The sequence below is a fragment of the Gossypium hirsutum genome, chromosome D02, assembly GCF_007990345.1.
Source record: "Gossypium hirsutum isolate 1008001.06 chromosome D02, Gossypium_hirsutum_v2.1, whole genome shotgun sequence".
Taxonomy (NCBI): Eukaryota; Viridiplantae; Streptophyta; class Magnoliopsida; order Malvales; family Malvaceae; genus Gossypium; species Gossypium hirsutum.
This window is the reverse complement of record NC_053438.1, coordinates 8,715,191-8,740,366: the sequence shown is the minus strand read 5'-3', so window position 1 is coordinate 8,740,366 and position 25,176 is coordinate 8,715,191. Positions and strand designations below refer to the sequence as shown.

The 25,176-nt window shown below is 32.7% G+C and overlaps 4 protein-coding genes and 1 long non-coding RNA gene across 10 annotated transcripts; 2 read left to right on the top strand and 3 right to left on the bottom strand.

Moving 5' to 3' along the window:
• Positions 1-3,959: 3,959 nt before the first annotated feature.
• LOC121214497 (uncharacterized) lies at positions 3,960-6,122 on the bottom strand. Its single transcript, XR_005910112.1, has 3 exons — positions 5,097-6,122; positions 4,939-5,019; positions 3,960-4,855 (listed from the first exon to the last, which is right to left on the bottom strand). It is a non-coding gene; the product is annotated as an uncharacterized lncRNA (long non-coding RNA).
• Positions 6,123-7,836: 1,714 nt separating this feature from the next.
• On the bottom strand, positions 7,837-9,565 carry LOC107910531 (S-adenosylmethionine synthase). The gene is made up of 2 exons (NM_001327039.2): positions 9,491-9,565; positions 7,837-9,285 (listed from the first exon to the last, which is right to left on the bottom strand). Exon 2 carries the CDS (start codon positions 9,273-9,275, stop codon positions 8,094-8,096), a length of 1,182 nt encoding a protein of 393 aa, NP_001313968.2. The 5' UTR covers positions 9,276-9,285; positions 9,491-9,565; the 3' UTR covers positions 7,837-8,093.
• Positions 9,566-16,778: 7,213 nt separating this feature from the next.
• Positions 16,779-20,664, top strand: LOC107910535 (autophagy-related protein 8i). 6 transcript variants are annotated; one of them, XR_005910110.1, is made up of 9 exons: positions 16,779-17,407; positions 17,503-17,558; positions 18,090-18,142; positions 18,260-18,378; positions 18,481-18,597; positions 19,154-19,324; positions 19,787-19,934; positions 20,085-20,165; positions 20,393-20,664. XR_005910110.1 is itself a non-coding variant. In XM_041088242.1 (6 exons), the coding sequence occupies exons 2-6, from the start codon at positions 17,368-17,370 to the stop codon at positions 18,567-18,569; spliced, it is 357 nt and encodes a 118-aa protein (XP_040944176.1). In that variant the 5' UTR covers positions 16,835-17,114; positions 17,233-17,367; the 3' UTR covers positions 18,570-18,733. The 6 variants fall into 6 exon arrangements, 2 of the variants coding, with proteins under 2 accessions (XP_040944176.1, XP_040944175.1); XR_001687665.2 differs by having other exon boundaries at positions 20,085-20,664; XR_005910109.1 differs by having other exon boundaries at positions 19,154-19,934; positions 20,085-20,664.
• On the bottom strand, positions 18,857-20,562 carry LOC107910532 (BTB/POZ and MATH domain-containing protein 6). The gene is made up of 6 exons (XM_016838387.2): positions 20,493-20,562; positions 20,293-20,422; positions 20,045-20,217; positions 19,624-19,915; positions 19,145-19,311; positions 18,857-19,040 (listed from the first exon to the last, which is right to left on the bottom strand). The coding sequence occupies exons 1-6, from the start codon at positions 20,521-20,523 to the stop codon at positions 18,886-18,888; spliced, it is 948 nt and encodes a 315-aa protein (XP_016693876.2). The 5' UTR covers positions 20,524-20,562; the 3' UTR covers positions 18,857-18,885.
• Positions 20,665-21,816: 1,152 nt separating the features above from the next.
• On the top strand, positions 21,817-24,624 carry LOC107910534 (EEF1A lysine methyltransferase 4). The gene is made up of 9 exons (XM_016838388.2): positions 21,817-22,247; positions 22,340-22,453; positions 22,552-22,620; positions 22,712-22,731; positions 22,820-22,872; positions 23,105-23,135; positions 23,291-23,369; positions 24,113-24,252; positions 24,410-24,624. Exons 1-9 carry the CDS (start codon positions 22,067-22,069, stop codon positions 24,428-24,430), a joined length of 708 nt encoding a protein of 235 aa, XP_016693877.1. The 5' UTR covers positions 21,817-22,066; the 3' UTR covers positions 24,431-24,624.
• The last annotated feature ends 552 nt before the right edge of the window (positions 24,625-25,176 follow it).

The window sequence follows — 25,176 nt, the reverse complement described above, 5'->3', positions numbered from 1 at the left end:
TATAAATTATTTGTTTAATTTAATGTTTATTGTGATTTGTTAGGTTATGAATGTAATTTTTTTATTTTTTAATTTATTTTAAAGTTATTTTGTTAGTAATTTTTATGATGAGGTTAATTGTTTGTTTAGTTTAATATTTATTGTGATTTGTTAGGTTATGAATGTAATCTTTTTATTATTTTTTAATTTATTTTAAAGTTATTTTGTTAGTAACTATTATAAATTAATTGTTAGTTAGTGATGACACTAGAGGAAAATAGATAAATACTGAAATTTGAAAGAAATTTTATTTTCTGTCATAGATATTGGTAGAAATGACAATAAATCTTATATTACCTGGAGAGATAACAACTTTAGCACAAAGGGAGAAAGTTGATAAGATTATGAGAGAATTGCAAGATTATAGAATGAAACCAAAAGAAGACATCATTCAACACCTTATTATCGTAAATCAAAAGATGCAAGAAGTGTTATGAAAGTGTAATACTTGACCTTTAGAGGGACATTAATAGAACGGGAGCATCAAATCATTTTAGACCAACTTTGGAAGACATTGGTACCACGAACCTATTGAAATATAGTTATATTCGTGAAGTTTATAATCTCTTATGGAGTAAGAAAAATAACGAGAGAAAGTGTAGGTTCGCGAAAATTGATTGAGAAGTAAAATGCCTTTGACATGCCATGGACATGCCATGGATAGATAAATTAGTTGTTAAGAAATTACTAAGATAATTTATAAATTCAATACCCGTTATAAAGATTAAAGAGGAAGAAAATCCTAAGGAATTTCCAAATTGGATTGTAGAAGATGAATTTGAAAAGAATTCAGAATTTAATATAGAGAATTTCTCAAAGGAAGATACAGAATCGAAGATGGAAGAAAACGTAGAAATGAGTTTAAGTGGTTAAATGTAAAGATAAAGTAAACGTTAGATAGTAGAGAATGTGAAAAAAAAGGAGTAAATATGGTTCTACATGTACGAAATGAGAACTGAAAAAGTCTGAGCTTATGAACGAAAAGTTTTGCATATTGATATAATTTTGGTCTTTTTTTTCATTAAATTTTCTATCTAAGTAATTTTTTTTACTGTTCGAAATTGTTTTGAGAATTTTTATTTCTTTTTTAACAGATTTAGTATTGAAGATGGATAATCAATTTTTCGTATGCGTTTATTTCGATGGAGTAATTTTGACAATAACAGTTGGATGCATATTTGAATGTTGCCAACAAATAGCAGTGAGATTTAACAGAATTATCTCGTTTGATGATATGAAGGAAAAGATTAGTGCAAAAATTGGTAGACGTTGTGGGAGAAGGATTTCGAAACTTTTCTACAAGTTTCTAGTTTCGACAGATCCCATCAAATTCACCGAGATGGAACTTGTAAACGGTGGAGACAATGGTTTCTCTTTATTGTGGGAATTGGAGCGACCAAAATGCACCGATTCAGTTATTTTTTGAGTTAGCTGGTGTGAAGCCAACTGCAAATCCCACTCTATTAGGTGAAGAACATAGAGCTCAAGAGTCGTGTATGGTGGTTCTGATATCGTACATTGATAGTCAATCGACTGTACGCGAGATCAACATCAATCTTAATGTTGCACTCGAGACTAATGTGGTTGGTGATGATGGATACAATATTAGTGATCCTTCTGATCATGAGGTCGATAGTGATAGTGATCCTGATGTGAACGAGGTCCCGGATGATACTGACGACGAAGGCGTGAATGACTATGGAAATGTTAACGTGTCTTCAGTCAGGAACTAGATTCGACGTATTGTGATACACGATAATCCTGGGGCAAACACGTCGCTTATAAACCTGGTGCGACGCATGCAGTCGAGTTTTTGGAGTACCCTGAAATACTACTTGCTCACTGGCTGGCCATATATTTCGATCTTGAGGAGTTGTTTGTGGGGCAGAGATTCAAAAGTAAGGAAGAGTGTGTATTTACCATTAAGCGATATAGCATGAATGTGCCAGTGGACTACAAAGTCATCGTGCTTAAACTGACATTATACATTGGAAAGTGTAGAAGGTCAATGGAAGGCTGCAATTAGCGGGTACGAGCCGCATTTATCCATAAGTCACAGATGTGAGAGATACAAAAATTTGTTGGGCCCTCACACATACACTTCAACACGTATGACAGAAGATCATCGGAACCTTGATTCTAAAATTATCTATAAGTGCATCATGCCAATGGTGAAAGACATGCCGACCATTAAAGTTTCGGTACTGATTGTTGAAATACAGGCACGATTCCAGAATCAAGTATCATGCCGGAAGACATGGATAGCTAAAGATATAGAAATTGAGCAATTGTACGGAAATTTCAATGCATCGTACAATGAGCTATAAGGATGGATAGTCACTATGCAGGAGTATGTACCGGAGATTGTAATTGAGTTGCAGACACGGCCTTATTACAGCCTGGATGACCAACTACAACCGAAAAAAATTCCAACGAATGTTCTAGACGTTTGATCCATACATGTACACATTTCCCCATTACAAGTCGTTTGTGTAAGTATATAGGACCTGGTTATACAGTAAATATATACAGATATTGCTTCTTGGGGTTGCTTAATACGAGAATAAAAACGTGCTCCCGATAATGTTTGCCATTTTAGATACGAAAATATAGAATCATGGGAATTCTTCCTTACGAACCTGCGGAGGTATTTATTTGTAACAATAATATTTGCATCATCTCCAATAGAGAGAAAGGATTAATTGTCGCATTAAGAGTTTAGGTGTATCATGTAGATCCATTTACTGCATCCAGCACATCACAGTTAACTTTCATCGAGATTATAAGAATGCAAATTGGCGGAGACAAGTTATGAGAATAGGTAAAGGATGACATTATCTTTTCAATATACATTTTAATGTTTTAGGGCGAGACTGTAACTTATCTTTTCTTAATACATACACAACATACGAGCTAAAGTCACACATTTTTCGGCAAAGGATGACTCGACTTGAAAGTGACATGGAGGGTGAAATGAACATATATTTTTAACAGTGGTTGGGTACCATGGAACCTTAGCAATAGGCACAAAGTTTTGACAAAGGCTTTCGCTATGGTCATATGACCACCAACTTAGCAAATGGGGTTAACTCTGTGTTGATGAAAACACAACATCTTTCAATTTTATATGTGTTATTGGCTACGTTCTACAAGTTGGCTACCTTGATGCCAAGAATGGGCAGCAACAAGTCAACCAGATGGAGACGAGACACGTGTTTGTCAAATATGCCAGGGATGCAATGGTTGTGAATCGTCAAATGACGAGGTCAATAAATGTAGAAGTATATTCATGATGTTTTGAAACATTTCAAGTTATGGAGACCATCAGTCGTCGACCCGGCATACCACCTAGGTCTTACGGAGTTAATTCCCGAAATAGAAGGTGCGATTGCAAGAGGTTTCAAACACTTCATTATCCATATGCGCATGTTATGGCAGCTTGTGCTAAAGTCTCGCTCAATGTTTAACAATTTATCAATGAGGTGTATATTCTTGAGCGCATGTTACATGTTCGAGGGAACGAGTTCCCCATACTTTTGACCTACCTACATGGGAGGTGCCTCCGACAACTTTCGAGCTTGTCCCAGACAAAGGGTTGCGTAAGAATCCAAAAGGTCGTTTGCAATCATCCAAAATCCATAATGAAATGACATTAGGGAGAAATCCGACGGGAAGCTTTGTAACGTATGCAGATTAGCTGGTCATAATCAGAGTAAATGCCCACACCGAAACTACCATATTGGACAATCATCGCGATTGGGTAGGAATTGAGCTAATGTACTCCAATGTATCTAATTTATATTACAAAGTTTGTTTCTCTTTTTAATGTTGCAATTAATTTAATTTAAATTACAAAGTTTGTTCCAATTTTTAATGTTACAATGAATCTCAATTAAATAAATACAAAGTTTGTCTCAAGTTTGTTGCAATTAATCTAATTTGAATTACAAAATTTGTATTTTTGCATTTATATTTTTGTAGAATTAGATAAATACAAATTTGACTATTTAAATTGTAAAAACCCCTAAAATTAATGGTTTGATAGTGTGGTCCTAGGGGTATATTTTTGTAAAGGTCGACATTCACGTTGCGGGTGATTGCAGTGATCAACATTCTCTTCACCCGCATGTGGGGGTGTGCGAAACATAGAAGAAAAATCATATGCCTCAAACGCCATCGATGAACTTGAGCTAAGAGGAGTGGAGTACTGCGATTGTAGTGGGCTAAAGATATCAAACTCTGAATGATATTCGTGGCCCGACGAGCCCGGGAAATAGTCATCGCTCCCCAAGTCTGAATGATAAGAACTATCCCCAAAGTGTAGCTCTGCCTCTGGATCTGGCTCTAGCTCTGGCTCTGGCTCGGGTGCAAGAAGCAGATGTGGAAAGGGATGGGAGGGTTGCGCAAGTCATGTCATATGCGGAGGGACTATCATCGACTGCCCACCAAATAAATAAGATTTCCCTATCTCAAAGTATCAATGTATGTACTTCAACGAGGGTTGCAGATCCAAAGCACGATCCATCTGAGGTATCCGCCCAAGCCGATTGTTTTACATTGCAATATATTATTCATACACTACCGCCCAATCATTTCCATGTTTCCCCCTCTTGCTAATCTCGTAGATGTCCCCCAATTGTACTGGCGGGGTATACTATATACAACCGAACTGACGGAGTACTTGATCCCTATGATACCACTCCACTAACTAGAAATTGACAATGGGTGCGTTAATGTACTATAGGTCTGAGTGGACATGGGCAGATCATGGAATAACCGGCATAATTTTTGGAACAGAATAGGGCATCCAGATGAACTGCACAATTAATAACATGGTTATATTAATGCGGGTCGAGTAAGATAAAATAATAAAATGTCATGAATATTGGAAAAACTTACTCCCTCTCCAACATGATTCTCAATCATCAGACGGTACATCGGAACCGTGTATGACCTCCCGATACCCAATTAGTACTCCATCTTCAAAAACAAATTGTTAGAATAATATCATCCGAAAAAAATTCAAATAATTGTTATAATAAGTAAAAATTCATCACCTATTCATGAGTGGAAATACATATGATTGGTGACTAATCGATACTAAGAATGGCATCCGGTAAAGCGCCAAAGACTGCAGCAATATAAGGCATCCACCTATGTCCACGGCAGAAAGATTTGTCATCCGACAAAGTTTGCGATACAACATAACTAACACTGCAGACCCCCAATTGTACGAACGGATGTTACGCAAATCAGATAATAGAGGCAAGTACATCAAATGGATATTATTGTTGTTTCCATCCGGCATGAGTATACCCCCTATAATGTGTATAATGAAAGCTCGAACGACATACATCACCTCCCATTCAGTGACAGTACTCGATAAATGCCCGAAATTAGCCTTTAGCCATGAAAACCTTAAACCCATAAATTTCTCCTCACTGGGCGAGTGTCCAAGTAAGTTATAGCAAAAGGCTGCTGACACAGATATCGAACTTACGCTCGTAACCGCAATCCTGTCGATCGGGAACCCAAGTTGTAGTGCAACATCCTGCAGAATGATAGTTTACTCCCCACACGGCAAATGAAATATGTGGGTCTCCGGGCGCCATCACTCTACTAAAGCAAATATTAAGTCCTATCGCAAATCAAAGGTCCAGATTAATGTCGCTGATCTGAAGCTGGCTAACTCCAAGTATGGCATGAGGCGTTCATCCGACAAATAGTCTACACCATTCACACGACCCCTCAATGCGCCTTACGGGCCCTAATATTATTAAATTAGCAAAATAGTTAATATAACCTAATTTAATTTCGTAAATGATGTGAGTAACAAATAACAATTTTATTACCATCTCATTAATAGTATTTGATATGTGGTCATCATTATTAATCAAAGAACTCATTTGTTGCAAATCTGCAACTTAAAAAAAATCAATTAGGTTATTGCAAAAAAAACATAGTACGGTAGGTAAATAGTTTGGATTTGAGCCTATTTATCCTAATAATAGAAGAAACAATATTAAAATATAAAACTGAGACACCCTAACAATTTGTTGAGAATAACAAATTTCGATAATTAATTTCTAGATGGTCCATTTTTAATAATTATCAAACATATTAATATTATACATACAGTAAATAATACAATAAATATAGTAGAATAATAATATAATTACAATAAAAAATATAATAAACCTCATATTTTACCTACTTAAAAATTATGTTAGTTTACAATAATAATATAATTAAAATAAACATAAATTATCTAAACATAAAAAAACATACGAATCAACAAAAAAAATAGAAACATACACGCTTAATTTCTTACAAACAACCTATAAAATTATATAAAAACAAATTTAATCAATATTTTAATAAATTAAAAAATTGTTAAATAAATCAAAAACAATTAAAATTACATTATAACAAACCACAATACACATTAAACTAAACAAATAATTTATACCCTAATCATAAATTACTAACAAAATAATTTTAAAATATTTTTTTTTAAAATTAAATTCATACAAAATCACAATAAACACTAAAATAAACAGAAACAATTTATAACCTAATCATAAAATACTAACAAAAGAACTTTAAAATGTTTTTTTTTAAATTACATTCATAAAAAATCACAATAAACACTAAACTAAACACAAATAATTTATAACCTAATAAAAAATTACTAACAAAATAATTTTAAAAAAACAAGAAATTTACATTCATAAAAAATCACAATAAACACTAAACTAAACACAAACAATTTATAATCTAATCATAAATTACTAACAAAATAACTTTAAAATAATTAAAAAAACAAAAAATTTACATTCATAAAAAATCACAATAAAACACTAAACTAAACACAAACAATTTATAATAATTATTAGCCCAAAAAAAACTTTACAATAAATAAAAAACAACATAAAAAATAATTAATCCATTTTGTCTAAAAAAATTACTAGTCCCTTTAAATTAAAAATAATTAATTACTAACAAACATATATTTTTTCTCTCTTTCTTCTCCTTTCTTTTCTTTTCTTTCTTTTCTTTCTTTCTTTCTTTCTTTCTTTCTTTCTTTCTTTCTCCCTCTGCTGGATTTTCTCTATAAGGGGACCTTATAATCATGGTCCCCCATCTGCCCCTCCCTCTTTTTTTTCGTGCTTCAATGAGACTTAACACTGCATTTGCAGTGCATTGTGTGGTTGACGGAGAGAATGTGCCGCTGGCACCAATGTCGTCTCTCAGGGAGGCATGACTAGTGCCACCAATGAAGTGGCATTACTTCTCTCCTTATCCTATGTTGTGTATTTGATACCGGGTTAAAACTTGAAACCCGTATTTTTTTGTGGTGCCACCTACTAAAAAGGTGATACCACCTATACACCACTCTCACTACATCTGACTAACATACCAATTTAATATATGCCAACATTATGACGTTTAACCGCAAGGAAATGGGGGCCAGAAGATCCAACTAGACAAAAAGAATATAACAATATCCGTAAACCGGTTTGATTTAAATTAATTTTTTTTTAATCTAATCCATGCCAATGCTTGTTTTGCCTAGATTGGGTTGAGCTTTCAATATGTGGTGGGGGTATGGTACGAAAAAAGGACACACATCTACTTTTATGATTCCTTCCTTCGCACACCGAACAAATCCCACCGACACAGTTCACATGAACAACTGGCAGCATTTCTACACCATCATAAATGGGCCCTCCTCTAATACCCATTTCCAAGGAATCACCCCCATTAATTTACTTCCAAAAGAAATGCTACCCATTGAGACAAAGAAAAATGCTTTAATTCATTTTCTGTTATTATATTTCAAATTGTAATAATAATAACATGGCAGTACATCCTTTCTCATTGCTATTTCATTCATTACCTCTCATATCATATGCATATGCATATATATAAATTTAATCAAATTTCAAACCCAAAAAAAGAAATTAAAGGAAATTGTAAGAAAAGCAGACTCATATGGTAGCAGACAGCAGATAAGATAAACCAGACATAGAATCAATGTGAAGAAGCTCCAATTAAGCATGGACCTTGTCCCACTTCAGTGGCTTGACAACCTCCCAAGTGAAATCTGTGTCATCCCGACCAAAATGACCATACGCAGCAGTCTTCAAGAACCTGCTATTGCCCCCTCTCTTAAGATCAAGATTGATGGCAATCATTCCTGGTCTGAAGTCAAAGGTCTCCTTCACAATCTTGAGAATTTCCTTGTCTGGGATCTTTCCAGTACCGTAAGTGTCCACAAATACAGACAATGGCTCAGGTACACCAATGGCGTAGGAGACTTGCACGATGCACCTCCTAGCTAGTCCATTAGCAACAATGCTCTTCGCAGCCTGCCTCACAATGTAAGCCCCGCTTCTATCCACCTTGGTAGGGTCTTTACCAGAGAAAGCCCCACCACCATGAGCACCCCATCCTCCATAAGTATCAATGATAATCTTGCGACCAGTGAGACCAGCATCACCATGGGGACCTCCAATGACGAAACGGCCTGACGGGTTAAGGTGGAAAATGGTTTTCTCATCAAGGTACTTCTCGGGTATAACCGGCTTGATGACGTGCTCCTTCAAATCAGCAGCTATCTCATCGTTAGTCACGGTCTCGTCATGTTGAGTGGAGATGAGCACGGTGTGGACACGAACAGGCACCATGGCACCCTTGTCGTTGTAATACTCGACGGTGACTTGAGTCTTGCCATCAGGTCTGAGCCAAGGGCAAGTTCCGTTCTTGCGAACTTCAGTGAGGCGAGCACCAAGCCTGGTTGCCAAAACATGGGTCAAAGGCATCAGTTCAGGGGTTTCATCTGTGGCGTAACCAAACATATGGCCCTGGTCACCAGCACCGATTTCCTCGGGACGCTTACTGAGATGGCCATGGACACCTTGGGCAATATCAGGGCTTTGTTGCTCTATGTTAACCAGCACTTTGCAGTTGTCGGCATCCAGACCCACATCGTCAGATGTGAAACCGATGCCACGGCAGGTGTCACGCACAATCTTCTCGTAGTCTACGTCGGCTTTGGTAGTGATCTCACCAAACACCATCACCATGTTTGTCTTGCTGCAGGTCTCGCAAGCCACCTTGCTCTCAGGATCCTGTGCCAAACAGGCATCGAGGACTGCATCAGAGATCTGATCACACAGCTTGTCGGGATGTCCCTCGTTCACAGACTCCGAGGTAAATAGGAAGGTCTCCATTCCTTAATTTCTGCAAAACCCAATTCAATAAATCTTTTATTCCACTAAAGAAACACGCTAAAAAGACAAGCAGATCTGCAACTCAAAAGCAGAAATAGCAAAGATTTATAGCATTTCATATGCAAAACATGAAGTACGAAATGACCCACATACAAAAACTAATACCAATATCACAAGAAGTGAACTAAAACGGAAAAAGGAGGAGCGTTGGGTACCTCTGCTGTTTTCCTAAAACCTCAAAGGGAACGTTAGAGTGAAGTATGAGAGGAGAGATGGGGTGACAGGCAAGTAGGCAAGGTGGGGGAGAAAGAGTATATATAGGGAGGGGCAATGTAAGAGAAACCGAAGTTGGCAGCCCCCTCGAAACGAGATTGAGGCTAGATTCATCGAGGTGTTGGGTGGAAATTTCAATCTGACGGCTGAGATGAAGCCCCAGAACGCGTTTCTGAGAATCAAGCACGTGTTGTCGATCTATTCGGATTGCTGAAAAGCAGGTGGTAAGTCGGTGTCGGTGGGTGAGATTTTTTAATCTTTCAAGAAAAATTATTTTCATTATGGTTAAAGTTAGGGACAAAAAGATCGCCGGTTAAATCAATTCAAATTAAATGTTTTATTTATAGTATAAATCATCATAATAGGAAATATGTCACCTTTTTAACTTTACGGAGAGTAAGAAATGAAAGTAAAAATTTAACCATCGTCTTAATCAAACATATGACCCATTTTTACGGTCCACTAACAGTCTGTCGGATAATTTTCCTACAATTAATAATAATATCTTATGTGAAAAAATATCTTACACAATTAATGAGACCAAAGCGGTTTAAAACTTTGGGGGTATAGGCTGTAATTCCAATTCCCAAATGCAAATCTCACAAACCAACACCCACCCTGTCCATTGTTGTATCTTTGACTTCCTTTTTTTTTTCTTAGGGTCTGTTTGATTGACAGAATTGATTTTTCGAAAAATTATTTCTAATTTTTTCAGCGTTTAATTGACGGAAAACATTTTCTATTTGGAAAATGAACTCCAAAACAAGGGAAAATGAGTTACATTTTAGGAAAAATGTCTTACCCTTTCAATTTCCGTAAGACATTTTCCGTGCTCTCCTCTCTATCGCCTCCTTCATTCCTTCTTTCATTTCCGGTAGAAAACTGCTTCTGTTTATCGATTTTTCAGTAACTTGTTTTTTTAATTATTCAATACTTGTTTTTTAACACAATTACAAATAATTTATTTGATATTAGTTTTTTCAATTTATAACGATTAATATTGTAGCTTAATAATTGAGTATTATTATAAATAAATCATTGCAATATATGTAAAATAATTTAAAATATAAAAAATTATTAATATATATTAATATGTAAAAGCAACTTTTTCGAAAAATATTTTCAGAAAATATTTTACACAGATTCAATCAAACACCAGAAAATATTTTCCAGTAAATCATTTTACAGAAAAGTAAAACATTTTCCAGAAATCATTTTACGGAAAACATTTTACTGGCAATCAAACAGACCCTTATTCAAACCTTTTCTTTTTCTTTACTTTTAATATTCAAAAGGTAAAAGGATCTTAACATGTAGGGGTGAGTAAAACTCGATTCGACTCGAAAAATCGAAAAAAAATTGAATTTCGAGTTATTCGAATCAACTCGAATTTTTTTTTAAATTTCGAGTTCGAATCGAGTTGAGTTTTCAAATTCGAATAACTCGAATAATTCGAATAATTCAAATATCAAACTATAATATTTTACATTTTTACCCCAAACTCCCAAACCTTTTTACTTTTCCCTCAAAACTTTTACTTCTTCCCACTTTCCCCCAAAACTTTAACTCCCCTCTCCTCCCAACCCCCCAATCTACCCAAAATCTATTTCCCACCAAAATTTTACGCTCTCATTTACTTTTCTCAAAATTTTACTCCCAAAAACCCTCAAAACCTTTTATTTTCTCCCAAAATTTTTACTCCCTCCCACTTTTCCCCTAAAACTTTTATTCTCTTCTCATCCCACCTCCCATCTACACCAAACCCTCCCCCCTCCAATTTTTTTTTAATATTTTCCCTCCAAAATTTTACTCCTCCTATTTATTTTCCCTTAAACTTTTATTCTCAAAATTTTTTATTTTCCCCCTAAACTTTTACTTCTCACCCTTTACTCTCAAATAAAAAATCAAAATTATCCAAAAAAAATCACTAAACATAAATAGTAATAATTTTATTTATATCTACTATTTATATTATTAAATTAAATTTCACATTTTATATTATTTATATTATTGAATTGTTTAGTCATATTGAATATTTATATTAAAATTGAATTATTAATTATACCATAAAATATTCGTGTTAAAATTTTATATTAGCATGAATTTCACATTTTATTTTTAAAATAACTTTTATTAAAAAATCATATTTTTACATTTAATATATTTTTTAATTCCAAAATACATAGTGACAATAATCTGAAGATAATTGAAACAACTAAGCAAGTAAAGAAGCTAACTAATATAAAAATAATAATAAATAAATTATGAGGTGATGAAAGTTAATAAAAAAATTGATTAAGGTGGACAAATTTTATTACGATGGGTGACAGTGGCTACAAGGACCCAAAATTATTTTTTAAAATTTAACTCGAATAAATATATTCGATTCGAATTCCATCTCACTCGACTCAATTCGAGAAAACTTCAAATAAAGTTAGGATGATAAAATGAGATTCGAAAACTCGATTAACTTGAAAATTTTCGATTCGATCAAATGCTCACCCCTACTAACAGGGGTTGGTAGGCTCTCGCTTCAAAAATTAGAAAATATTTTATTTACCTTCTTTCTAATTTATAAAATTTTACTTTCACTTCTCAAAAAATAATAAAAATTTTATTAAAATAATAAAATTACATTTTTACTATTATAAAAATATATTATTTAATTTTACCCCAAAAAATTTCTAACTTCATCATATATCCTAATGTATTAAATCAAGTTCTGTAACTTAAACTATTTTAATATTATTTTTTCTATTTACATGTCTTGAACTTGATATATTATTTAAGGGATATTGAACTTTTTGTCAATAGACTCAACAAATATTCATTTCTAACATAATCATTTATATATTATATTTAAAAAAATTCTGAATTAGGCTTTATTTGATAACATGTGGGAAATTTTTTTTTTGAACAATTTCATTATAGGTTTTGATCATATTTATTTTTTTGACACAATACTTAGAACTACTCATAACTTCTCCTCAACCAATAAATAGGAAGATAATGCGCTTTAACGCACTCAAACTCACATATTTCTACATTGGTAATAATGTTCATGCCAATCGAATTAAGACTCAATCGGCATTTGTGAAAAAATTAAAGCAATTGAAATTTAATATTTTCAATGATTTATTTTTTTTACACATGTTTGGTAATAAAAAATAAAAACAATCCAATAGAAATTTTTCTATAAAAGTGTGAAAAATGATTAGATAAGAGCTATTTATTACTTAATGAAAAATATTTTCAATTAATTCAACTTTATTTTGTGGTAATATTATATTATCCTATAAAAAATTTACTTTCAAATTTTGACTTTTATTTAAAATAAGGTAAAATATTTGAAAATTAATGATAGAATGTAAAATATAATTTTTACAATTTAAAACCAATATTTACCAAACAATTTAGTTATAGTACGTAATTAATTTTAAGTGATATATCGAATAGATTTTTTAACTTAAATTAAGTACTTAAACTTTCAATAACATTGTTGCTAGGAGGACGTGAGTTTAAGTGTACGAGTGTTTTTTTTTTCAGTTTATCAGTTAGTGTCTTGAATTAAATAAACAATTCAATAAATTTACAAAATGTATAAAATATATTTATTATAAAATATGTGAGAATATATATTTAAAATTATGCAACTCATCTATTTTATTTAACAACAAATTCTTAAATATTTACTTCCCATTATTTATTTTATAGTTTAATTTTTTGACTTGAGACATTTGATTTTAATTTGAAGAATGCATTTCACATGCGTCAAAATCTAGTTACTATTATACCAAACCAAATTACCAATACCACCCCACTTTGAATTCAAACTGAACGCTACACTTTTCTTCATGTTACTAGTCAATTCGAAAATGACTTCAATGTCATATTTTAAAATTATATATTATTACAGCACCATTTTATAAAAAATACTACTTATAATAAATTAAATATAATTGGTTCAATTCAACATATCTTTTATAAATATAATTTTATATAGGGTAAAGTATAAAAATAGTCACTTTTGTTTGTCTCAGATTACACTTTTAATCACTTATGTTTGAAATATTATGTTTTAGCCACTTACGTTATTGTTTTGTTGTGAAGTTGTCGTCACCCTACCGTTAAACTCCGTTACATCCCTAACAATAGTCCTACGTGGCAGTCCAAATGAATTTTAAATGCCAACTTGGATGTCTAGTTGCTGGGAAGAAAATAGGTTTTTAATTAAATAATTTTAATTTGGACTACCACTTAGGACATCTAAGTTGGTATTTAAAACTCATTTGGACTGCCACGTGAGACCGACGTCAAGGAGGTAACAGAGCTTAAGAGTAGAGTGATCACTTTATAACAAAACAATAATGTAAGTGACTAAAACGTAAAATCTGAAGCAAACAAAAATAACTATTTTTATAGTTTACCTTTTTTATATAATATATATTTTTCCTTTCTCCTACCTCTTGGGTTTTGCATGATGTGGAATTATTAATGGGTTGAAGTTTATTTTTTAAGTTTACTATTAATAAAAATCACATATTCATTTTTGAAAATATAATTTAAGAATATAAGATAGTTTTGTATTTCTTTTAGTGTAATTTAAAAAAAAAATCAGTAACAATAAATCTATCTATATTAATTTAAATAGTTCAATTTTGGATCAATAAAATTATAAAACAAAAATATTTAATATATTATCGTTACATAAATTCCTTGTACTATTGGTAAATAATAACATGACAGCTCATCATTAAATATAATAAAAATAGTAAAAGACTTATAAATAAATATTAATAACTTTATTTAAACATATTTAAATTCAATATACTAAATCTAGGTGTTGCTAATATTTTTTTATAATAGTTACGTTTAATGTTTAATTATATTTAAATAAAATTATTTGTATTTATTTATAAATTCTCCATAATTTTTATTTAATTTAATAATGATATATACTATTATTATTCATTGATAATGTATAATACTTATACACTAATGATGCATCAAATATTATTTTATTTTACATTCTAAATAATAAAAAATTTTATTCCAATTTTCAATTTCCAACAACTTTATATACCTCTTTCCATTTTTTAATTTTTTTATACATTTTAAGTTTATTAATAATATAAAATAATTTTAAATTAAATAATGATGATGATGCACCAAGGCATGGGTTAAAAAAAAAACCTTTTGTGCAATGAATGGTTTGGTTTAGGAATGGCATGGTGGGTTGGTGAGAGATAATGACAGCAGTTTTAATTTTCTCCAAGAATCAGGTCACATTCCAATACCTCCTTGGAAATTCTAACAACCATATCACTTGCAATATCAAAACTCATCATACATTTGGTTTTATTAATATAAACAAACACACACATAGGTACATTCATGGATTACTCCTAACTTTAATTTGTGTTACTTTTTATTTAGTTCCATTTTATATGGATAAAATATGATGAATGTAATTAACATATAAATACTAATTCAAAAGATAAAAAAAAATTTCATCAGCAAATAGCAAATAATAAATAGGAAACTATCGAATTTTCTCGACAAATAGAGATTCCATACAACACCTTCCTCATTTAAGCTTTTTGCATCATATAATTGAATTATTCAATGTACAAAATAAACAAGAAACAATAAATCCAAGCTCATTACCATTAAAAGGAACAACATAATTAACCGAAGACACACAAAGCATCATCTACTTTACCCATATGCTATTAAAGTGTTTTTTTACTAAAATAGTGTAAAATAATTAAATAAATACTGAAATGAGATAAAAGTAATAATATTTACGAATTTAGGCAAGAGTTAAAGTAAAAAATCAGTGTCATCTAACCAATCAGAGGCACTCCTCCCTTCAGCCACCAGTCACATTAAATTTTAAAAATAAAATTTTTTATGAAATGCCACCTGATCAGTTGACAGTACTGGATTGAAATATGATAATCTAAAATATTTAAGACATAATATATAAATTTACCATTTTGATTGAAAAGCTTGAAGGTGTGGCATGATAAAAGCCTTCCTAAAGAGAGAGAAAAAAAAAAGAAAAAAAGAGTTGGTAGGTATACTAAACAAGAAGACTTGACATTAGATAAACACATATCTTATATTACCTGATTTGATATATTATCTTATTATAAATCATTAAATAAACATTGAAAGGAGGGAGAGAGATTATTTTGTTTATTTTGACACATCAATTTCAATCCTTATTTTTTAATTATTAGATTTAATTTGTTGTTGAAGGCAAATATACACATGTATAAACTCTAGCTTATTTCAATTCCCTCTTAGGGTGAGTTTGGATGGGTGGTGCGTTTATTTGTGGTTAGTGTAAAAACAGCGGTAGCGGTGAGATTAGATACTGTAGGGATACTGTAGCGTGAGAGAAAAAGTAAGCTAAACGCACCGCACCGCACCCAATCGCCCATCCAAACCCACCATTACTCTCCCCTATCATTCCTAATAAACGGAATTCAATCAATATTGCCATTACTAATTATGTTAATATTTGACGTATTATAATGCATTTTCAACCAATCAAATGATGGTATGTTATTAAAAATAAAGATAAATGAATTTAGTTTTATTTTTTTTAGTTGGTGATATTATTTAGCTTATTAATATTGTTATTATATTAAATATAAATCCTTAATAATTAAGTTATATTAAATTTCTAATTATTTTTTTTTCACACTATAATTTTTTTATGCATTTCTCACTTTTTTGCATTACCAACTATATATCCTATCACAAAACACTTTTCATAATGTCGTGAAAATCGAACGAATAATTCAACTAATTTGATAGATTGCACATAATATTTTAGAAATGAATAAAATAATAAAATGAGTATAGCATAAAACCACTTTCAAGTTTCAACATGTATTAAAATAAAATTAATTAAAATAACATAAAAATATCAAAATTAAAATTATGCGTCCTATATAAAGAATATACAAAATTAATAAAAAAATGCTATAAATAAAAGATAATTTTCGTACACTGGTAGTATAATTCTTTAATTTCACAACTCGGTTGAGATTTTATCATATATTCTTAATTTACATTTAAAAAAACAATATATAAATATAATATGAAATGAATTAATACTAATTCACTAAGATATTATATGAAGAATCATCACCTACCAAGTTGAGATATTTTATTAGTGGGATCTAAATATCTAATCTCTCCTGCTGCCCACATCGAAATGGTAACCCACATGAGACTCATAAACTTTAATGGGCTGATCCAAACATTGTTGCCCTGCCAAGGGATTTTCACAAACCTATAGGACACATGTGGCAAAGTTAAACCTAGTTAGAGATAAATGTTGAATGGCCTTCCTTAACAGAGATTTAGAAGAAGAAGAGAGGCTTTAACCAGCCACAAACTCATGAAACATTGCCATTTTAATCGTCAATGTTAATGACATAAAGGAGCTACTAAAGGAAGCCGGAATTATGCCGCCGACACATCTCACCATCACCCAACCGTTTCTTTTATTGTCTTTTTTATACATTAATCAGACAACCAGGCAAAATGGTTCTAACTACTTCTTTAGTCGAATAAATCTTTTATACTTTATTTACCATTGTTTCTTTTGGGTACCGACATTAATAACATCCTCGAAACTAACATCTTAACAGCCTGGTTGAAACAGGTCTCAAAACACAATGAGACAGGTCCTCTCTTAGGTTGAAATGTCTACCTAGAAAGGCCACATTTTCTCCTTCGGTTTTTTTCTGTTGTTGTTGTCTTACTCAGAAAAAACTCTGGTTTCTCAAAAGACATAACAATGGTGAAGCGTCAGCCTTTTCTAAAGGAGCAATCACTAGGTAAATATTTTCAGTACCTTTTTCTTTGCCTTTGATAGATTATGATTATGATTATGGTTTTTTGTTTTTGTTTTGTTATGCATTTGCATTTGCAGAGCAACGACTGGAAGAATCAAAAACTATATTAGCCAAATACCCAGATCGAATTCCTGTAAATTTAATCACCAGCATCTCTAATTTCATTGATTTTTTTTATTATTTTATTTATATAGGAGAAATTTTTATGTTGAGGCTGAGATAAAATTATAAAATTTTGGATGATAAAAGTTTTAAAAAAAATTGTTAAAAAAACTTAAATTAAATTATTAAATTTTTGGAATAGCCAAAAATGGAATTTTAACATTTATTTAAGGGGCTAAAGGGCTTAAATTAAGTTAATAATTTTTAGAAGAGGCTAGAAGTGTAGTTTGCCTATACTAAGGGGGCCAAGGTTCCTAATTGTTATTAAAAAATATTAGGCATATGAATTGCAATATGATCTTTTCTATTACAGTATCTGATTAATCAAATTTTGGTCTGAAAAGGGTTTTCTTGGATGTAATAAATTTTGGTCACTTTATTTTTGAGTTATTAACCTGCTAATTACAGCTATAGGCTCAAACATTGTGTCAGCCTCAACCATAAATGGTGGTTAGTGATCACTTTTTTTTGTCTGTCTATTATATGTTTGTTTATATTCCAGGTGATCATTGAAAGGTATTCAAGGACAGACCTCCCAGATATAGAGAAGAATATGTATTGTTTTCTTTTTCCTTTTATTCTCATTATATATATATATATATGAAGTTAATAAAACTTGGTAAATATTATTAATTGGTTTCTTTTAACTCTCCTTTTTTCTTGGCTCTCAAGGTTCCTGGTTCCTCGAGACATGTTGGTGGGTCAGTTCATTCACATTTTAAGTAGCAGGCTACATTTGAGTCCTGGAAAAGCTCACTTTGTTTTTGTGCACAATACATTACCTCAATCAGGTTAAAAAACCATCTGCATTTCTCTCATGGATGATTCTTACTAATTGATTCATTAAACAAGAACTTGCTGACCCATTTTTTCTTTTTATCTCAACTACGCAGTAAGTCTCATGGGGTGTGTCTATAATTCTTTCAAAGATGATGATGGGTTTCTCTACATGTGTTACAGCACTGAGGAAACTTTTGGCTAAACTCTCCTCTGCATCTTTAATCTTCAATGTAAAACATTGGCAAATATATATACATATCTATGTATGTGTTGTTGTAATTGTTTATAGTTCAATTCACCCTATTGATCTGTAAATGATGTAACTATATTTAAATATAAAATGTTTATATGACTTGTATTTGCATATTTATGTTTCCTTTTTTATGTATCATATTGGCACTGCACATTGTTTGATACAGTTATGCGAGGAAAGATTGTATACCTTCACTCGTGTCTAGATATGCTTCGGTCACGAGTGTCTAATGCGAGCCCTGAGTTTAATTATAGCAAAACATTAGTTACAATGTATTGGAAACGGCGTGGACAGTCACCTCAGCTTCCACCATGCATATATCTTTCACTAGGCACCCACTACTTGCATGATAGAAATAAGCCAGAGAAACAAAATTTTCAAACCCACTTTCTTGGCTTGAGCTACTAAACCAGTGACTAACTGCAACAGAAATGAAAATATTATGCTTTCTAATGTACATTTGATTTTCATTTTTGTAAGGATTTTAGTGAATGTTATTTACAGATGATTTGAGCTTTTTATACCTTTTCCAGCAATGTGCCTGCTCTGCTGTTGGTCCAGAATACGCAAGGTGAACTCTGCAAATATTTTAGAACCATCCAAAAGTGTGGCAGAATCTGCTAAAGCCAAATACATGGAGATATGAGTGCCTAATTCATGCCGTCTTCCTCTGGGAAAAAGATGTATTTTCCTGCATCATAAAGGTGAACAAAATCCCCTTGAAATTGCAATTAAAATCTTAGAATATCGTTACAGCATATCTCACAGATAATATGAAGGTATCGTCCTCTTTGGGTGTTGTTGAAGAACCGGCGCACCCTCAAGGTTTTGTCCTCATGTGATTGCTTTTCTTTAGTCATGGTTTTGCCTGTTCAAGCATCAAGAGACACCCTTAAGCTCTCTTTAGAGCCGAGAGAGACAAAACCTTGAAGGTGCTCCTTTTATCACCACGATATGCTCTAACAGATATCATAGAGGAGTAGGAGATAAAGTGGATATATACCATTTATGATTGGCAGCAAAGAATTGTTGTGATTCATTGTACTCTGAATCTAAATTGGAAAAGTTTTCAATCTTCCAAAGATGCTTGGAACTTAAGGCATCCTTTATCATTGATAAGCATTCTCCTTTCCCTGAGCTCATTTCCTTGGTAACAAACACTTCAGCTCCAAACACACAACTGTCATCCAGTAGGTATCCATTGCCAACATCATTAAAACTTCTAATTGGTATCAACTGATCAAATCCCCACTGATGCATTGATCTATGAAACGGCCTTTCTTTTCCCGCGGCATCTAGGCATCAAAATCAGAGGTAAAAAATTCTCTTTTAAAGCATCTCCATTCCACCTATATTTCTGAAATAGTTGTTCATTGCAAATATCAATAAAAACAGTAATGTTGTTTGGAAGGAAAATATAATACCATGAACTACCAAGTAATTGTCCTTGGTCTGATCAAGCAGGAAAAACCGGAAAACAGCGTGGACTTCCGAATCAAGACGAATCAGAGAAGCAACATCTGCAAAAACCAAGTAGAGAGAAAGGTGCTCTTTTACATTTCTACTCTTGTTTCCATGTGGGTACAGCACCAGTTTCCTGTGACCATACACAAATTAAAAGAAGGCTAATTAAGCTAATAAACATACACGGTTTTGAAGAAATTAATGATACCATTTGTATCCACCAGCTTCAAACTCTCCAGATTCATACTTGTCTATGCCAGTCTTTGCAAGTAAAGAAAATGACATGATCTTTATTATGTAATGTCTAGGTGCTGCTTCTGATATACATCTTCCAACTTCTGCAATGAGAACAAGCTTATAATTAGCTCATAAAAACACTAAACCAGGCATGCACAAAAGGATACCTACCTTCTAGGTTACTATAGACCAAGTTTGCCATGGCAACAAATTTTTGGATACAATTTTCTTTAGAAATACAGCTAATTTGCTATGTATCTGTATGTATATATGTAAAACAGAATCTCATCCTTGGCTTAGAGAGGAATGTTGTGATAAATCAACAAGCTGTTATTATTCTCAACTTGCTTAATGAAAGATGGAGTATCAAGCAATCGAAATTTATTTTCCAAAACCAAAGAAGCAATTAAAATTTGAAGTAAAAGCTTTTAGAGAATATACCATGACCATTTTATTTTACTTGCAGGTTCTGCAATCCATTGAAATGAGAGCAGGGCAAAAATGGTTGTTTGAAAATTCTTACGTGCATATATGTCTAATGACTTGCTTTTTTACAATTACAAGTTTAATACATACTCGATTTCATTTTAAATATCAATTTTTTATTTGAGCCAACAGGTGTTTGTTGTTCCCATTCTCATCCTTCACCCCCACCCCCTTTCTACTGTTGATATAACAGGCATTCCATTTTGAACTACCGTTTGCTTTTGTTTTCGGCTATTATGATGCTCCTCTTTGGGCTTTTTGGCTTTTGCCTCGTAAAAGGATCAGAAACCATTAATGGTATTGTTTGCTTACAAGTTATTTCTCGTAATCCTTTAATTGATTCTATCTATGGGACTTTAATGCTCCTTCAAAACCTGAAAATTTATGGGTTCAAAACCAACTTTAAGGGCTTACTTATTTAGTTTATAGCCTATAAGAAAGAGCTCACTTGTTTTCTCAACTTTTATTCCAATTTTTTTTTATTTTGTCACGATCTAACTTGACCCGCAAAACATAAGTCTTGTCCTAAGCATGAGCAAAAATTGTCTGCTTTGGGCACCTACAAGTGCAGCTAGATCAATTGTCATCCATTCTGTAGAGAGAATTTATTTATTTGTTGTGATTGAGTTAATGTCTAAACATACACTTATATGTAGTTTGAGGGTAACAAAACTTCGAGAGACTTATGTACAAAAGAAAAAGACAATTCCAATTTATGTTCGCCGGGTCAGCTGACATATTCTGCCGACGTGCATACAGACATATAGCATAACCAAGCAGGTTATGCAACTAAACTTCAATGGTTATTGATACTGTCCTTTTCAAGAATGAAATATTCATAGCATATATTTTATCCCTGTCTGTCTTTTTTTTCCTATCATAAAAACATGGTGAAGCAAAAAAAGCCTGTTGTGATTCTCACAAACACACGACCAAAATGTTAGTTCAAGACAATGAATAAAAAAGATTATTAATAATAATTATGATTAAATAACCCTTAATAAGTTCCTAATCGGGTGGATTAAAACAAACACACGTGTTGGTAAGAGAGAGATACATAGTACTTTGATGTTTGATGATAAACATGGCCAAATCCCAACAAAAGAAAAAGCTCCACACGGTGTACCTGCGAGACAACCTGATTTATTTCACCAACTCCGAAACTGCCAACATTTTTTTGCAATAAACTCCATAACCCAAATCTCATTACAATTCAACAAACATATATCATAAACCGAGTTGCAGAAAAAAAGAAGAAGATGACCTTGGGTACACCATCATCTCAAGCATACGGTGAGCCATGGTACTGGGATAACCGCTATGCCCATGAATCAGCTCCTTTTGATTGGTACCAAAAATACCCTGCCTTAGCATCTCTTATTCACCTTTATGTGCCCCACCGCCATGAACGCATTCTCGTTGTCGGCTGTGGCAACTCAGGTACCTACTCCTCTACAAAATCAATGCATACCCTTTTTCAGATCTCTTGGTTTTATGTACCAAATCTCTGCATTTTTTTGTTGTTGTTGTAGTGTTTAGTGAAGACATGGTGAACGATGGGTACGAGGATGTTGTTAACGTTGATATATCATCTGTGGTTATTGAAGCTATGCAAACCAAGTACTCTAATTGTCAGCAGCTAAAATGTATTCATAGCTTGAGTTCTTTATTCAAATCAAAATAAAATACGCGGAAATGAATTTTTTTTTTTGACAAATTTTTCTTTCTTTTTCTTTTTTTATAGATATTAAATTGGATGTACGAGATATGAGTCCTTTTCAAGCTGGTTCCTTTGCAGCAGTTATTGATAAAGGTGTTGGCTTTTTGTTTTTATTTCGTTAATTAAATTATTTTTGGCCTTAAACATTACTGATTTTCATTTGTTAAATGGTGATTTTTTTCAGGGACCCTTGATTCTATCTTGGTGAGTGTTTATGAATTTGTGGCTTATATATGTTCTTCTTGAGATCTGATTTGACAATAATAAGCTGATGGGAAACTTTTTTGTGCAGTGTGGGAATAATTCTAGACAGAATGCTACTCAAATGCTTGGGGAAGTCTGGAGGTATAATAATCATTAAAAGTAACTAGCTATGATACTTGGACTCGGGTGTTAGTGTCGGATATGGTTAGATATTTCCAAGTCTTTCCAAGGAACCTCCCATATCCACGTTTTGGATTTGGTGCTTCGAGTCTGAGCAACATAGTTTATTAGACTTGTCTACATTAGAAATTTCTTTTTATGGGTTTTCTTGATCTGTTCACCATATATTGAAGCAGTTGATAACACACTATAGGGTCCTCAAGGATAAAGGAGTCTATATTCTGGTAACTTTACTCACCTTTTATTCCTTTTGCATAAAATATTTGTTCTGCTTGTGTGGCATGGATTTTGAGTTATTTGCATTTTCCCCCATTCAGATTGCAATCTCTCTGTATGTACAGATATTTTTTTTCCCTAACTGTTCTTGCAAGTGCTGCAGATTACATATGGAGCTCCAGTATATCGCCTTGGCTTGCTGAAAGAATCGTGCATGTGGAGCATAAAACTGCATGTGATAGGTTGATTGAATTCCCATTCTGGTTACTATGTTGTCAATACCTTATACTTTTCATTTTTTTATGTGGAATACTTTGTACGCTTGCCATAATCCTTTTGTTATGGGGTTAGGTGGTACTGACTTGTGACAGCTGAATGATCAGATCTTTCCTAGAATTGATAATGTCATTTGCAATCACTTGAATATTATAGAGCATGTAAAGTAATTACTTCAAATATATAACAGATGGCCTAGGTAGGCATCGGGTTTCTTATTGTAGGTAACCATCTCCCATCCCATAATCTTCACCTCTCTGCCTGAGGTTTGAACTTGAGACCCCAAATTGAGAATCTCAGGTGCTGACCATATACTGCTGAGTTGTCACAAGATGTAACGAGCTTATTAAGGAATGATGATGCTTAGACAAATAAAAGAAAATGGCGTAGAATTACTTAGTTGATTTGAACGAAAAGGAAGAGTGACTTTTGAATCTAGTTAACCATTAAGATGCATAAGATCGCATATTCCCTTATGCTTCCTATGAAATGAATGTTTTAGAAGAGTGCTGTGTTTATTTTCTCTCTTGACATAAGTAGAACAGCAAATATTTCTATTTATCTTACTGTACAGCATAAATCACTCCAGAATAAGAACATGATTCGTGAGAGTAACTAGATTCTTGAAGCCTGTAAAACTAGTTTCATCCTCCATGTATAGTAGCCTGGCATGAATGACATAGTTCTAATCTAGCTCTTTATCATGCAGCGAAATTTGGAGCAGAAGGAAGTTCCGAACAGCCAACAAGGGCATTGACAGACCCAATTCTGTTGGATGAGAGTGGAAGCTCGGTGGAAGATGTACTTGGAAAAAACCCTGACGTCCATTACATCTACGTTTGTACCAAGGTGAGAAAATTTTCTACTCAACTTTTCTTTTGGGTATACTCCAATGGCTATAACTCAGAACCGGTTTGGCTGAAAAGTCTTGCTTTTAAGTACATCTAGGAGTTGCTTGCCTTGTCTATGATTTGAAACTGTGAATCATTTGCTTTGATTTATAAAGGAACCCAAGACAAAGGACTGAAGCAAACAGCGATAAAAGAAGACGAGGATGTCGAACCTTTTGTGCAATTCTTTTTGCTGTACTTGATTGTAGCAGGCTTTAGTTTCTGTGTTGTTTGTGTCATGATACCATGAGCTATTAAGATTTAATCTGACCGTACCATATTAAAAAGCACTTTGTAATAACTGAACCAATTACAGCAGTTGTTTTTGTTATTATTGCTTTCAGGCATTGCCTATAATATTACCTGCTATATACCCTTATCTAGGCCTTACATGTTGATATGATGCATGGCCTTTATTGTTGTTCTATAAATTAAGGTGACAAAGAGGGAAGATTATTTTCCTTGAAGCACTTACTAGCTCAATCAGTATACATGTTAGTAAAAGGACTCTTGAGGAAGAGATCTCTAGTTCGAACCAAATGAGATGCACCTTGAGGGTCTATAGGTGCTCGAAAAGGACAATTCTTATTATCATGTTTGTTGCTCATTCAACTATGGATTAGTTCAATAATGATACCAAAACTGCAGGTTTGTGTTGAACTTATTTATTTCTTCTCTTTATTTGTATGTCTTTAAACTAAAATGGAGCCTTGCAAGGCTTAATATTTTGAAGTATACTTATCTTCTATTTTGATACTTAAACTATCATCCCGTCGCATTTTATTTCAAAAAGTTAATATTGTCCAGTAATAATATGCCATATGTCAGGTTTTGCCTTACCCTATTGGAGGCCTTGTTGGGTGTTCACCTTGTCAAGACCAAC

Coding starts and splice junctions, on each gene's coding strand:
- LOC107910531 (NM_001327039.2), bottom strand. CDS start 9,275: ATGGAGACCTTCCTATTTACCTCGGAGTCTGTGAACGAGGGACATCCC.
- LOC107910535 (XM_041088242.1), top strand. CDS start 17,368: ATGGTGAAGCGTCAGCCTTTTCTAAAGGAGCAATCACTAG. Junction 17,408..17,502: donor TCTAAAGGAGCAATCACTAG/GTAAATATTTTC, acceptor TTGCATTTGCAG/AGCAACGACTGGAAGAATCA. Junction 18,143..18,259: donor CCAGATATAGAGAAGAATAT/GTATTGTTTTCT, acceptor TTGGCTCTCAAG/GTTCCTGGTTCCTCGAGACA.
- LOC107910532 (XM_016838387.2), bottom strand. CDS start 20,523: ATGGCAAACTTGGTCTATAGTAACCTAGAAG. Junction 20,218..20,292: donor GAAGCTGGTGGATACAAATG/GTATCATTAATT, acceptor GTATGGTCACAG/GAAACTGGTGCTGTACCCAC. Junction 19,916..20,044: donor CAATTACTTGGTAGTTCATG/GTATTATATTTT, acceptor TTTGATGCCTAG/ATGCCGCGGGAAAAGAAAGG.
- LOC107910534 (XM_016838388.2), top strand. CDS start 22,067: ATGACCTTGGGTACACCATCATCTCAAGCATACGGTGAGCCATGGTAC. Junction 22,248..22,339: donor TGTCGGCTGTGGCAACTCAG/GTACCTACTCCT, acceptor TTGTTGTTGTAG/TGTTTAGTGAAGACATGGTG. Junction 22,732..22,819: donor GGACCCTTGATTCTATCTTG/GTGAGTGTTTAT, acceptor TTTTTTGTGCAG/TGTGGGAATAATTCTAGACA.